Source organism: Muscardinus avellanarius (assembly GCF_963383645.1).
Source record: "Muscardinus avellanarius genome assembly, chromosome: 6".
NCBI classification, from domain to species: domain Eukaryota; kingdom Metazoa; phylum Chordata; class Mammalia; order Rodentia; family Gliridae; genus Muscardinus; species Muscardinus avellanarius.
Genome location: NC_137791.1, coordinates 68,900,634 through 68,914,054, shown reverse-complemented (window position 1 = coordinate 68,914,054; position 13,421 = coordinate 68,900,634). Strand labels below are relative to the sequence as shown.

At 34.5% G+C, this 13,421-nt stretch overlaps 1 protein-coding gene across 2 annotated transcripts in view; it reads right to left on the bottom strand.

The window, feature by feature from the left end:
* The window catches only part of WDFY3 (WD repeat and FYVE domain containing 3), a gene marked incomplete at both ends in the record, with an annotated part of 188,199 nt that overhangs the window by 123,570 nt on the left and 51,208 nt on the right, over positions 1–13,421 (bottom strand). For both annotated transcript variants that reach the window (XM_080697358.1, XM_080697357.1), the window contains 4 exons: positions 1,692–1,906; positions 2,632–2,809; positions 8,107–8,190; positions 9,606–10,063. In XM_080697358.1, the coding sequence (XP_080553484.1) occupies positions 1,692–1,906; positions 2,632–2,809; positions 8,107–8,190; positions 9,606–10,063 (935 nt within the window). The remainder of the gene's footprint in view (positions 1–1,691; positions 1,907–2,631; positions 2,810–8,106; positions 8,191–9,605; positions 10,064–13,421) is intronic.

Genomic DNA, 13,421 nt, shown 5'->3' with positions numbered 1-13,421 from the left:
AAGACATTAGCTTCCAGAGTACTATCAACCTGTAGTTTACAATCTATGGCTCATAAATAGCAAGTTATACCATCATTTGATTTTTCTTTCTGAGAATTCATTCACCAAGAGAACTAAGCATGATGAAATAGTTGGTTTTCTTTGCTTATTCTGGTTATTTAGCTATATGTATAAGTTATTTGGTTTGGCAAAATAATAGTAGTAGATGAGACTGTCTCTGTGTCTGACTACCAAAAAAAAAATTAGATGAAAATTAAATGCTATTTACAAAGCTTTAGGATAAATATATCCAGAGATGACAGATGAAGTGAGTAGGATGGTCTCATTACTCTTGGTATTATCAAGACCTAGCATGCTGCAAGATAAAACACTTGGACAAATGTTCACTGCAAATTTTTCTTAGTCCATCCTTAGTATAAAGTCAGTTTAAAAAATTACAAAAGCTCCAAAAAGTTTTATATGCTATTTAACAGAGTGGCATAGAGTCCCAAAATGATAAGATATAAGCATATTTTTTATGTTAAATCCATTTATGTGATTTTAAATGGAGGAAAAAAGATTAAAAAACAGTAAGTTTCATTTCTAAAACACACAACACTATTTCTCTTGTGTTAAAAATGTTTATTAAAAGTATATATACTCTGAATGACTCACAAACTGTGGTATAACCACACCATGAAATACTATTCAGCAATGAAAGGAAACAAGCTACTAATATTCATAACAATTTGTATGCATTTTAAGAGCATCATAGCAGGAAGAAAATGCCAGTCTGAAAAAGTCACACACTGTCAAGATTTTATATATATAACACTCTCAAAACCAAAGGATTATGGAGATGGAGAACAGCAGAGTGGTTTCCAAAGATTAGAAACAGTGGAAGAGAGGGGATGGGTATGTAATGAAGGAGCAGCACTAAAGAGCCATTTGTGACATCTTGGCTCCTGTGGTTGTTATGTAAAAGAGAATCATATGCATACATGGATATATCATTGTAATATCCATTTCCTGGTTTTGATACTATATTATAGTTACATAAGATATAACCACTGGCTAGAGGGATCTCAATGAAGGTGGGACATGGAAATTTCCTATTTTTAAAACTTAACTGTAAGTATGCCGGGCATGGTGGCATATACTTGTAATCCCAGTACTTGGGAGGCTGAGACAGGAGAATTGTAGTTCATAGACAGCCTCAGCTTCTTAGTAAGGCCTTTTGCAACTTACTGAGATCCTGTTTCAAAACAAAAAGAAAAAAATAGGGCTGGGAGTATAGCTCGGAGGTAGAATTGCCCCTGGGTTCAATTCCCAGTATTGAAAAAAAAAAAAATACTGTAAGCAAATAAGTTTTAAATAAAAAAGTTTAAAATAAGTTTTAAAATCATCTTTAAATCATTTTTACATACAAGAAGTTCTTAAACATAAAGTAGATTAAGTCCTACAAAGACACTAAACATGAAAATAAGTTTGCTCGATTCAAGTAGAAGAAATAATCAGTAGACAAACATAACAGCTTACTAATAATAAGTAGATTTGTTTCTAAGTGCTGGATTTTAAGTATTGTGCCCATTTTTGTTGCGTTTTGTTTTTGACCACAGTCTCCATTGAAGCGAGAACTCCTAAAGCATAAAGCTCTAGCATGGCCAGTACTAACTGTGGTCTACTGGACATGAGGATGAGAGCTTACTGACCTCAGTACCATGGGCTCCAGGGCTTGAGAGGCCAACCGCTCAAACATGCGCTGGAGGGGCGGGTGCAGCGAGTGGTCCTCGTCAGCCAACGCAGCACTGCACCTTTGCAGCAGCCGTGCATGAAGACCGGCTTCACACATGATTTGCTGGTTTCTTTCTGTGTGCACCAGGGATTGCAAAATATTTGCCACAGCAAGTTGAAGATCCAAAGCATGCTAAAGTCAACAAAAACATCCATGCCACCATGACATTCTTAGTGAGACAGGTGATAGTTCTCTCCACATGAAGCAAATTTTCTAAAATGAGGTTTCTAGATGCTTCAAAATACATTCAAATAAATTAAATAACCACCCTAGAGTGATACAGCAATTTCAGAACAAGACTAGTCAAAATTTTCCTACTTAAGGAGTGCTAGATAGAAGCACACCCAGCTAGACTCTGTTCAGATTTTCCAATTCTTTTGGATTACATGACTATATAACTAATAGCAGTTCTATTTTTAAACAAATGGTGGGTGGAAAGTCTTTTACATTTGTGACACTTTAGACATTAGAGGCAATACAACATCTTAACAAAAACAGCCACCCAAATTCTAACATCCAAACTTTAAGTGCCTCACATCAAAACAGTTAAATAGCCTCAACAATTTCCACCTTTGAATAGGATTGACAGGGGCAAACAGAATTATTCTAGAATCAGAAGTAATCATTTTAGTTGCACCTGTAACATGAGTTGTGTCCTAAAACTTACATTTTTACCCCCCATCCTGGAAGGTAAGATTCATAAAAAACAGAAAATCCTGTTCTTTTCTCTGCCTAATATACTATGTGCTATATACCAGTTCAGAGCACTTTCCATCTTCCCTAGACCCTGCTCATGTAAACATAGACTTTCCCTTTCATCTATAAAGACAGGAGAGAGCCAACATGTTCCAGCTTACTTCTGGCTGTGTCACTGACCCAACGGAGGCCAGGAGGTCCAGCATGGCAAGCATGGCCCCAGGATGGATGATGACGGCCTCGGAACTCTGGAGAGGCGACGCTGCCACCTGTAGTTTCAAGTCAGCCACATTTTTTGCAGGGTAAATAGGGGGAGTTGAAACAGAGTGATACGCATGCCTACAAAAACAGAAAGGACCTATTTAATTCCAACCACATTCTTAGTTCATTTTCTTTATTTTTTGTTAACTTTTTTCACTGATAAGTAAAAAGCCTTGTAATTTAGGGATAGGTTATAAAATATCTTACAGTTGGGATATAAAGGAGCAATCCAATAATTATCAACTCTCACTGAGTCAAAAAGACAATTCATCAATTCTCGACTCCTGGATGCCTTTACCTACTCTTTGGGTTGTTTCATTACAGAATGTTACCTGTAGCAGATGTAAAGAACATATAAAATGATAATGATTCGATGCTTGAGAAAGGGGACAAACAGGTCAGGTGCTATCTGATGAGAAAGCAAGTTAAATTCATTCCTCAACGAGATGGCTCTCTTTAGAAATTGCCTATGTGCTTTTAATCCTTCCGTACCCCTGGCAACACAATGAAGAACTAACAAAGTCAGAGTGGCCAGCTTTATACCATGGGTAACTAAGAAGGCTTGGCTCAGTCTTGCCACCTGAGGATACATACATTATGTGTCACAGAAGACTCACTTCACTTTATTTGAAACTGCATTTGCCTTTTGTACCTATTCACCCCACCACTTAAAACAATCCAATTTCTACAAAACTCAGAAGGCATATTTTATGCAACAAGTTGCAATGAGGTAGAAAGCCAAGTATATCCTAAATGTGCACATTTCTTCTCGTAAATGGTCTCCCTTTTCTATTTCGTATTATATCTACACAACTCATGAATTTTGTACATTTTGCATTTTGGCACTAAGAAACAGATGCTTGTGGCTACAGCCTATGGGAGCCCATTGTTCCAGCGGGTTGTCCTCAGCATAACTTGTCTAGTGCTGAGCACTGTCATGGAGACAAGAGAGGTTTCAGCTCTCTGGCATGAAAGCAGCTTGAGAAACTGACAGTTTACATCAGTGAATTAGTAGCAAAGAACTGGCACTGCCATGGGTTTTTTTTTTTTTTTAAAGTACTATTCACTTTTTAACAGAGATTCTAAAAGCACTGAACTTAGCTTATAAAAAAGCAAATGGGTTCTCCTAGTTTATTTAAAAGTCAGCATATCTTCTACCCATTCATTTTTCCCTCCCTGTATTTTGCTGGTTTTATTCAGAAGGATTTAATTTCTACATTTACTTAAAAAGAGATATTTAAGTGTTTATTATAAACGGGCATCCTCTTCCTGTTTCTTCCTTCCATTATTTTTTAAATTGTGATCCATTTAGAAAAAAATAATATTTCCTCTGTTGTATAACAGGGATTCCTAACCATTGACTTCAAAACTTTTCTAAGCATTTTCATTACACACAAAAAGTAACTCAGACTTGAGAAAACCATAGATTCCAATTATATATTTTACAGATAGGCCTTTGTTTCAAACCTATCTCAACAGCAATAATGTAAAGAGAAACAAAGCTCTTTCTTTCTTTCTTTCTTTCTTTCTTTCTTTCTTTCTTTCTTTCTTTCTTTCTTTTTTTTTTTTTTGGTGGTACTAGGGGTGGAACCAAGAGGCTTTCTACCTCCAGGCTATACTCCCAGACCTTTTTTTTAAAAAATATATTTTATTTGGAAACAGGGTCTTGCTAAGTTGCCAAAAGCCTCACTAAGTAGCCGAGGCTGGCTTCAAACCATGCAATCCTCCTGTCTCAGCCTCCCAAGCACAGGAATTACAAGCGTGCACCACCACACTATTTCTGAACAAATTTAACCCAGATTAGAAGTTAAACTGAAGTATCCAGGAGGATACTTCATGTCTTCTGAAGCTGAATTCTGAACTAACATGTAACTATTATAATAGTAAACTAAAAATCTTAAAGGAATTATGTGGTTTTCAAACCAGAAAAATATTGTGAACATTGATAATATCTAAAACATGGTATTTATTAATTATAATCAGGTGCATTATATCAGGGGCTATACAGTAATTCTCACTAGCTCACTTAAGTTATCATCACAGATCTTGCCACTTTTTAAATTTATGGATCATGGAAAGTTTGTTAAATAACTGATTCATAAGAAAAGCCAAAAAAGCTGTACTACAATGACATTTCAAATGTTAATAATTACATTGCAGCTACTTTAAAAAGTTACAGAAACTGCTACTTAATACTGCAAGTTAAATTTTCCATACATATTCAAAACTCATCTACCTGTTTTAGGAACACTGTTAAGTATCTACATTCTGCATCTGACTTGCTTTATCAAGGGTTAGAGGTGTGGAGTAATGGATTCCGTATTTGCATGGCAACTAGTACTTGCCATCTTTTTCTCCATGACAGATGTTTGATATAATCTGAATTAATTTGTGTTTAGTTTTCACTTGCTCTAAGTCTGAGCTACTGTTCAGCTATAATTCTATTCTATAATTCTTACTGAGCAATAAGTAGCAAGTCATGTATTCTAGTTTTCCAAGTAAGATATTAACTAGGTCTTTTCCCCAAATTTAAAAAAAAAAACAGAGAAAAATCTCCAGGATATTGTATTACATGTTCAAAGCATCCCAGTATCTAAATGTCCCACAAGTCATAAAAACAGAGTACAAAATCAGTTACTCCTTTTGTCAACAAAAACCACATTTTGCCAAAAGAAAAAGATGCCCATGAGTTGATATAATTTGTTGAAAAGTTTAGAAGTACTGTGACTAAAATTCTAATTTCAAGAGGTACTATATTTGAATTTGTGAAGTAAAAACAATGCCTTATTTACATACCATGCTTCTTATTACTAAACAAAAAGTACACAACCTGACAATGTCAACATTGATGGTATTAGCAGATTAGAACTCACTCAACTAGTTCTACTGATTCAGGGGTAGTTTTCCCTTAAGCCAAAGAGGTAGTATGTCTACATGTAGTTGTACTGCAAATGATGAAAACATGCTTTTGGTGTATATAAGCCATAAATAAACCACGTAGAAAATGCTGTTCTTCCTTTGTCAACTGCCATCTAAATAATGGAATGTAACAACATTAAAAAAAAAATATTACTTTATTCTGTGGATTTCTTAAATTTGTGGATGTGAATGAGTACTTATAAAGCACTGAATGTTTTAAAACACATCAATTTTAGTCCTTTCCATTTTAATTTGATCACTGTATTTTATTATTTAATGTTTACTATATATTGTAATTTTTCTAATTTATACTATCTAGTAATTGAGATTATTTCTCTAACATTCAATAATTCTTTGGTATTGTAAACATACATGAATCTTCAAACCCAAATGTCTTTTACCTCATTCATTTTAGCTCAGAAAAAAATACACTTTTTTTTTTCAGGTCTGGGGATGGAACCCTGGGGTATTCCATCTCTGAGCTACACCCCCAGCCCTACTTTATTTTTATTCTTTATTGTGAAGCAGGGTCTCACTAAGTTGCAGAGGGCCTAAGTAGCTGAGGCTGTCCTCAAACCAAGATCCTTGGATCTCAGCCTCCTGAATACTCTGATTACAAGCGAGCGCCACCACACCCAGCTTATACTAAGTCAATTCTAATTTATCTAGTTATGGTTTTTAGAATTAAGAGTAGCTGAACTGGGGTTGTGGCTCAGTGGTGGTGTTTGCCCTGAGGTCCTAGGTTCCAATCCCAGCAGAGAGCGAGAGGGAGAGAGGAGAAGAAAAAGGAGGAGGAGGCGGAAGAGGAGGGATACGACAGAGGAGAGGGGATTTCATTTAAGACTATTCTGAACTATGGCTATTGTTATATATAATGAAATGTATGCCCCAGCATAAATTTAAGAAAAAAATAAAAATATGCCTTTCCATATACTTAATAAATATCTCTATAGAAACATAGTTTGTCTTTAGTATTCTTGGTTTCCAGACCCCTCTTATGGACACCAAAATTCATGGATGCTTAAGTACCTTATGTAAAATGGCATAATACTGGAGTAGAACCTAAGTACATCCTCTATATACTTTAATCATCTCTAGATTATTTATGATACCTAAAACAATATAAATGATATGTAAAATAGTTGCTATACAGTGTTTTTCTGGTAATAATAACAATATATATATATATATATATATATATATATGTTCAGTACAAATATTTTCAGTCTGAGGCTGACTGAACCTATAGACACATACAGCTGACTGCATGCTGAAATACAAAAGTGTAGCAAACACTTGATACACTAACTACAATTATATTAAAGTTTAAAAATCTGAGCAACAGTAGTAAGATTAAAATGACAACATATGTACTGCTCTCAGGATCCATTTATATAATGTACAACTAGAGATGTTGATCTAATCATTAAGGACTTGTACTTGCTTGTGAGGAAAACAGGAAGGAACCAAGAATGCTTGGTGCCAACTGCAGAGACTGCGATCACTTTAAGTGCAGGTTATAAATAAAGTCTTAAAAATGGGTATTAATTGTACGTTCAATCAACTAGTGTTTTAGTAACTTTAAGTTTTATGTATGAGGTAAACAAGATCACCTTATAAATTTACAAGAAATTGATAAAATAAGAGCGATGGTAGGTTTTTTTCTTTTTTCTTTCTTTTCTTTTCTTTTCTTTTCTTTCTTTCTTTCTTTTTTTTTTTTTGTGGGTCTGGGGATGGAACCCAGGGGCATTTGACCTCTGAGCTACACCCTTGCCCTATTTTTTATTCTTTATTTTGAAACCGGGTCTCACTGAATTGCAGAGGGCCTCATTAAGTAGCTGAGGCTGTCTGTGAACCATGATCCTCCAGTCTCAGCCTCCGAATGCTGGGATTACAAGCGTGTGCCACCACACCCGGCTGCCATGATAGGTTTTAACTTTACTTACTTTAAACTTTATTTTCACTTTTCAAAGTTTTGCCTTGATAAGCCACCATTATAGCTTCATATGTCAACTGACCGAACCAGATTAAGAAAATACACATTTCCTTCCAGTGCTGTTAAGTTCATTTTAAAATAACATTAAAGACCATGAAATAATCCCCAAAATTTAAAGTAAAAAGAAAAAGTGGAAAGCACATATACCATTAACGCATCATTTCTAACCTATTTTTAATAAAAGACATACTTGCTGTAAAATAAATGTATAGTTCAGACTAAAATAATAAAATTTTATATGTCCTTCTTAGCTTCATAGCATGAACACATTTTATTCTCATAAATATTCTTGAGGGAAATAAAACTTTAAAATCTAAAAAAATCATAAAAAGAGATTAAATAGAAAGCCAGAAAAAAAAATCAAAGTTACAAAACACAATCACCACATTAACACATAAGTAAGCACACACACACAAAACCCCACAAAAATAAAGACTGACTTCTCTTATAATATCAGTACCTTTTCCTGGACAAAGCTGGTGTCCCCCAAGGAGAGGGGAGAGAAGACTCATTTGTCAGGCAAGGAGGGATCTGTTCTGCACGACTACAGACGACAAAACAGACAGGGTGGTTTAGAGAGGTTAGAAGAGAGCAGCAGGTTGGCAGTTGGTTAGTTTCACGAGAAATGCCAGTAAGTTTAATAAGGAACATCCTTCATCAGGAACAAGTAACAAGACGGCAACACATGCACTCAATCAAACAGAGAAGCATGCTAAGGCAGATGCTTATTCTATTAATGCTAACATTTAACACATTGGTTAAACAGTGCAATAGGCCCTGTTTTTGTCAATGTGATCTAAAAAGGAGGTATACTAAATGGGGTAAGAAGAAAACAAAAGAAGTTGAATCCGATTACAAAATTTACACAGCTTATTCCTGCAGTATTACACAATCCCATTTTTCCTGGAAGTTGAAAATGTATATTAATTTTGACTTTCAATATGGGAAAAAAAGAGAAGCAACTTTTCTTATAATACCTGGATTTTCATATCAAACTACCAGAGACTAAGAAATATTAAGAAGCAAGAAATATCCTGATAGATACTTAAAAGTAGATACCTGATGGTAAAGAATATTAGAAGTTCTGGTTACTTAGTGTAGTTGGTCTATTTATGGGTGTAATATATAAACAATTCATTTATTTTATAAAACTATCATAACTGTCATAAGTGATAATGCTTAGGAAAGATAAATGAGCAGCACGATCACCCTTACATTATTTTCAAAGTGAGAACTTAATTGAAATATGGTAAAGCATTCAAAATACTTGATTTTATATAAAGTGGCTCTTCAGTGTTTTTCTTCAAAACCGGGTTTCCTCCATCACAGAATTTGGCATGACACACTGTCATTGTTTTTGTGTCCAATAGCAGCTAAAGGAAGCAAGGAGCAGGGTGGTCTCCTACAGAGTGAACCCTGAATGGCGAAATGCACAATCAGTTGGCACGTAGTGGGCTTTCATTAAGCATTTGTTTACTGGAGGACTGAGTCAGGAAATGACTCCTGTGCTTGACTCTTCAAGACACTGGTACATCTCTTAGCTATATTGTGTTTCAGGAGTTATGAGGTGCTGAGAATGACAGGCTATCTGCCATCTTCTGGAAATATGCATAATAATAATAACCACGTTCCCGTTGATAACCAGTATCAGTAGGTCCGGATGCATCTCATGTGTTTTAAGGGTAAAGAGGGAAAAGAGAACAATAGTTAACACCCGTAGGAAAGGAAACTTCATTGAAACTGTTCCATTAAGGCCAATGTGAACTAACTGAACCTGAATTTACAAATAACACACAGGCTGAAAAACTTAACACGAGAGCAGTGGTGATATCCCTTGAGCAAACTGGAGAGGAAATTCATTTGTTTTCATTTTCCTTTCGATTAACTTACAACTCAAGTCTTAATGTTCACATCATGCCGAGTACACACTATGATTCGGAAGGCAGAGCAAAGCCATACCTGTCAAAAGAATCTGTGGCAACTTTGTAGAGATAAATAAAGAGTTTGCTGCAGTTTCGTAAAGTGGGTGACACTGAGTCCGCTGAGACTGCCTCTTCCTCTAGCAGTCTCTGAAATGGCTGGGTGTTTGAGGGGAAGACATTCATGGCGCTTATTTTTCTTAGGTCAGAGAAGCAGCCAAGAAATCGAACGGCATCTGCCAACTTCTCATACTGAATCTCTGTTTTGAAGAAATGAGAGTTGGCTGGCTCATAGCGCATTGCTGCAGTCAGGGTGCAGAACACAGTGTGGAGAAGTTCAAACACTTGGTTCTGGTTCACTTTCTCCCAGCCATTCTTGGGGGGGCAGCTCAAAGATCTTTCCATAGCAACCAGCAAGGATGTAATGTACACAAATCCTCCAACTTTCCTAAAAACTGTTCTTGAACGATGGCTTTCTCGAAGGACTGAAAGGAGGGCCTACAGGCAACAAAACAAACAAATCAAACATAATTCAAATTTTGAAAAATCAAGACAAAAGCTTCCATGCAGGAAATTTCTCAGGAGAACACCATTTTGTAAACATAACAATGTTTTTTTCATTCATCTAATAAGTACTTCTACAAAGTATATAAAATATTTTGCTAATTAAAAATATTACAATAAAGGGAGAAAATAATTTCAGGTGCCACTATCTCACGTCTATTTTAATAGAAAGAGGTTATATCCAAATGCTGAGTATAAATCTTATTTTTATTAATTGGCATAAGGCTTGTTATAAACTCTTACAACAAGATTCTTTAAGTGTTTTAAATGTATTAATTTCAAATTGCCACTTTTATAAGTAATTCTACTTTCTTTATGATCTTCTTATAAATCTTTTATAAATCTTCCATAAATATTTTCCTGTCTTTAAATGATTATTTGTCAATGAATTCAGTGATTTTATAAATTAATTTTATTAAATAATTAAAATAAGTATTCTAGCCTAACTTTACGTTATTATGAAAACTTCAAATAACCTACCCAATACTAATGGTGTTCTTATCTTGTGTATGTATGTACGTAAATATATATTTTTGGATATATAATTTTTCTATTCTTCAAATACCATTAAAATGTATGGGGTATTTTAAACATTTTTCAAATGTTATGACTTGAATGATTATAAACATATATATCATATATACAAAATAATTATTGTAAAATATATTGCTTCAGAAATTATAAGTATTTTATTGTACATGCCTATACTTTAATTTCTTATTTTGAAAGACAAAGAATATACAATATCAATTTATGTAAATACAAAGCAAAACAGTATATCCCTTTTATTACTTTGTAACTAACAAATTTCTATTTTAATAGTATTTGGTAATGGTTTCTGTATCTTGTCAAATTTATTTATTTATTTATTTATTTATTTATTTATTTATTTATTTATTCATGGTGCATTGTAGTCATACATCTTAATGGAATAAAAGACTTGTGGAGACATACATGCACACATCACCCAATTAGCCCTTACCTGCTCCCCACCCTTTTCCCTCCCCATCCATCCTACTCATGCTTGGCTTAATCTTGTCAAATTTAATAGACTGTAAGTAACTAATATTAACACAAGACTTTTTAATATTAAAAAATTGTAAACCTAGTTTGGAGATTAAATGTAAAGACTAGAGTCAGAAAACTTGGGTTCATATTCTGACTCTAACATTAAAGTGTTTTACTGTACAAGTTACTTAACCTTTCTGTGGCAGTTTCCCCTTATGTAAAATGGAGACAATAATAATCATTTATCTCACAGTTAACACATGTAAAACTCTCAGCCAAGACCACCACTATCTTTAATTTTCCTTAAAAAAGTTTTATTGGTGCAATATAGTTGTACACTTTTTTTTTTTTTTTTTTTTTTTTTGCGGTCCTGGGACATTCTACCTCTGAGCTATACCCCCAGCCCTATTTTTATTCTTTATTTTGAAATGGTCCAACTAAGTTGCAGAGCTGGCCGTGAACCACAATCCTCCTGTCTCTGCCTTCCAAATGCTGGGATTACAAATGTGCACCACCACACCTGGCTGTAGTTGTACATCTTAATGGAGTACAAGATGGTAGAGGCATACATGCACACATCAAAAACCACTGGAGCAAAAACACAACAAGTATAGTCCTGTGTTGCTTTAATGATGGGGATACATTATGTGAAGTAATTTCACTGTTGCATGAATGTCATGGAGTGTTCTTACATAGTCTGCCATGCAGCTAGGCAGTATATTATAGCCTATTGCTCTGAGGCTACAAACTTATTCAGCATCTTACAGTGCTGAATAATGTAGGCAACTGTAACATAATGTTAAGCATTTGTGTGTGAATATATCTAAATATAGAAAAGATACAGTAAAAATATTAGGTGACAGAAATTTTTCAGCTCCATCATAATCTTTTGGGAGCACTACTGTATATGGGTTCTGTCCTTGGACTGAAGCATACTTACATGACACATAACTATTATTTTATAGATGTTGAGGGATGAATTCAGAGTTCAGGTAACATGTACAACACTCGTATAGTTGGTTATAGTTGGTTAGAATTATGACAGAGGTGGTGCACGCTTGTAATCCCAGTACTTGGGAGACTGTGACAGGAAGATGAAGGTTCGAGGACAGCCTCAACTACTTAGTGAGGCCCTCTACAACTTAGTTGAGACCCTATTTCAAAATAAAGGATAAAAAATAGGGCTGGGGTATAGCTAGGAGGTGAAATGCCTCTGGGTTCCATCCCCAGGTACCACACACACGCAAAAAAAGAATTACGACAGAGGTAAAAAAGAAGTGTTTATGAATAACCATTTCTCAAGGAAGCCTTTGTTTCTTATAATAAAAAATAGTATTTAGAAACCATGCCAATGAACAAAGAATATAAACTTTAATGAACTTGTTTCACGTAGATGATATTTAAGCTTAAGGGCAGGTTTCTAGCCAAAAAGGGCTATGTGTCTTTTGATTAAAAGTACTATTATTCCTATCACAGAAGTTAAAAGCACAACTATGGAGAGAAACTAGATGGGATCAGATTTGGTTCTTCTGCTTCTTACTCATATACACTTGAGCAAGTTATTTAGCCAGTCTTTATTTGGATTTATAATCTAAAATACAAGGATACTAATAGTACCTTTATTACAAAGATTAAATAAGCAAATGCCTGTAAATGCACATGCAGTAAGCATCACGTAGGAAGCAGTCAGTGAACTCTAGCTGTTGTTATAATTACACACTGATTTCTGGTACTTGAAAAATTTGTTTTAAATATTATTTTATATATTTACATATTATAAATTATACATGCACTATATAAATATACTTGAAATACTAACAAATATTGTGTGTGTATATGTGTATGTATGTTAGTAGGAATTTTATCTTTGATGTGTATCCCCAGCCCTTTTTATTTTGAAACAGGATGTTGCTAAGTTGCTGAGGCATGCATCACCATGCTTGGCTTATTTAATCTTCTTTACTTATTTACTACATCATACTTGCATTACTAAATTCACTTGTAAGTAAACCTAAAGAGAAGCATTGTAGTTTGATATAAAAATTTCTTACATAGAAATACCAGTAGCAATGAAACACTGGAGAGTGTGTGTAAATCTTTGTAATGCATAATTGTGTTGTAGGAAAAATATGGGGGTAGGTATTGAATCTGGGGTTCAGCTCTACTACTTAAAAGTCACTTTTGTAAATATATCCACATTATATTAACTTTCTAAGCCTAAGTTGTCTTATCTGAAAAACAGAGCACTGCTTCCTTTATAGAATTGCTTAGGATAAAATGATAA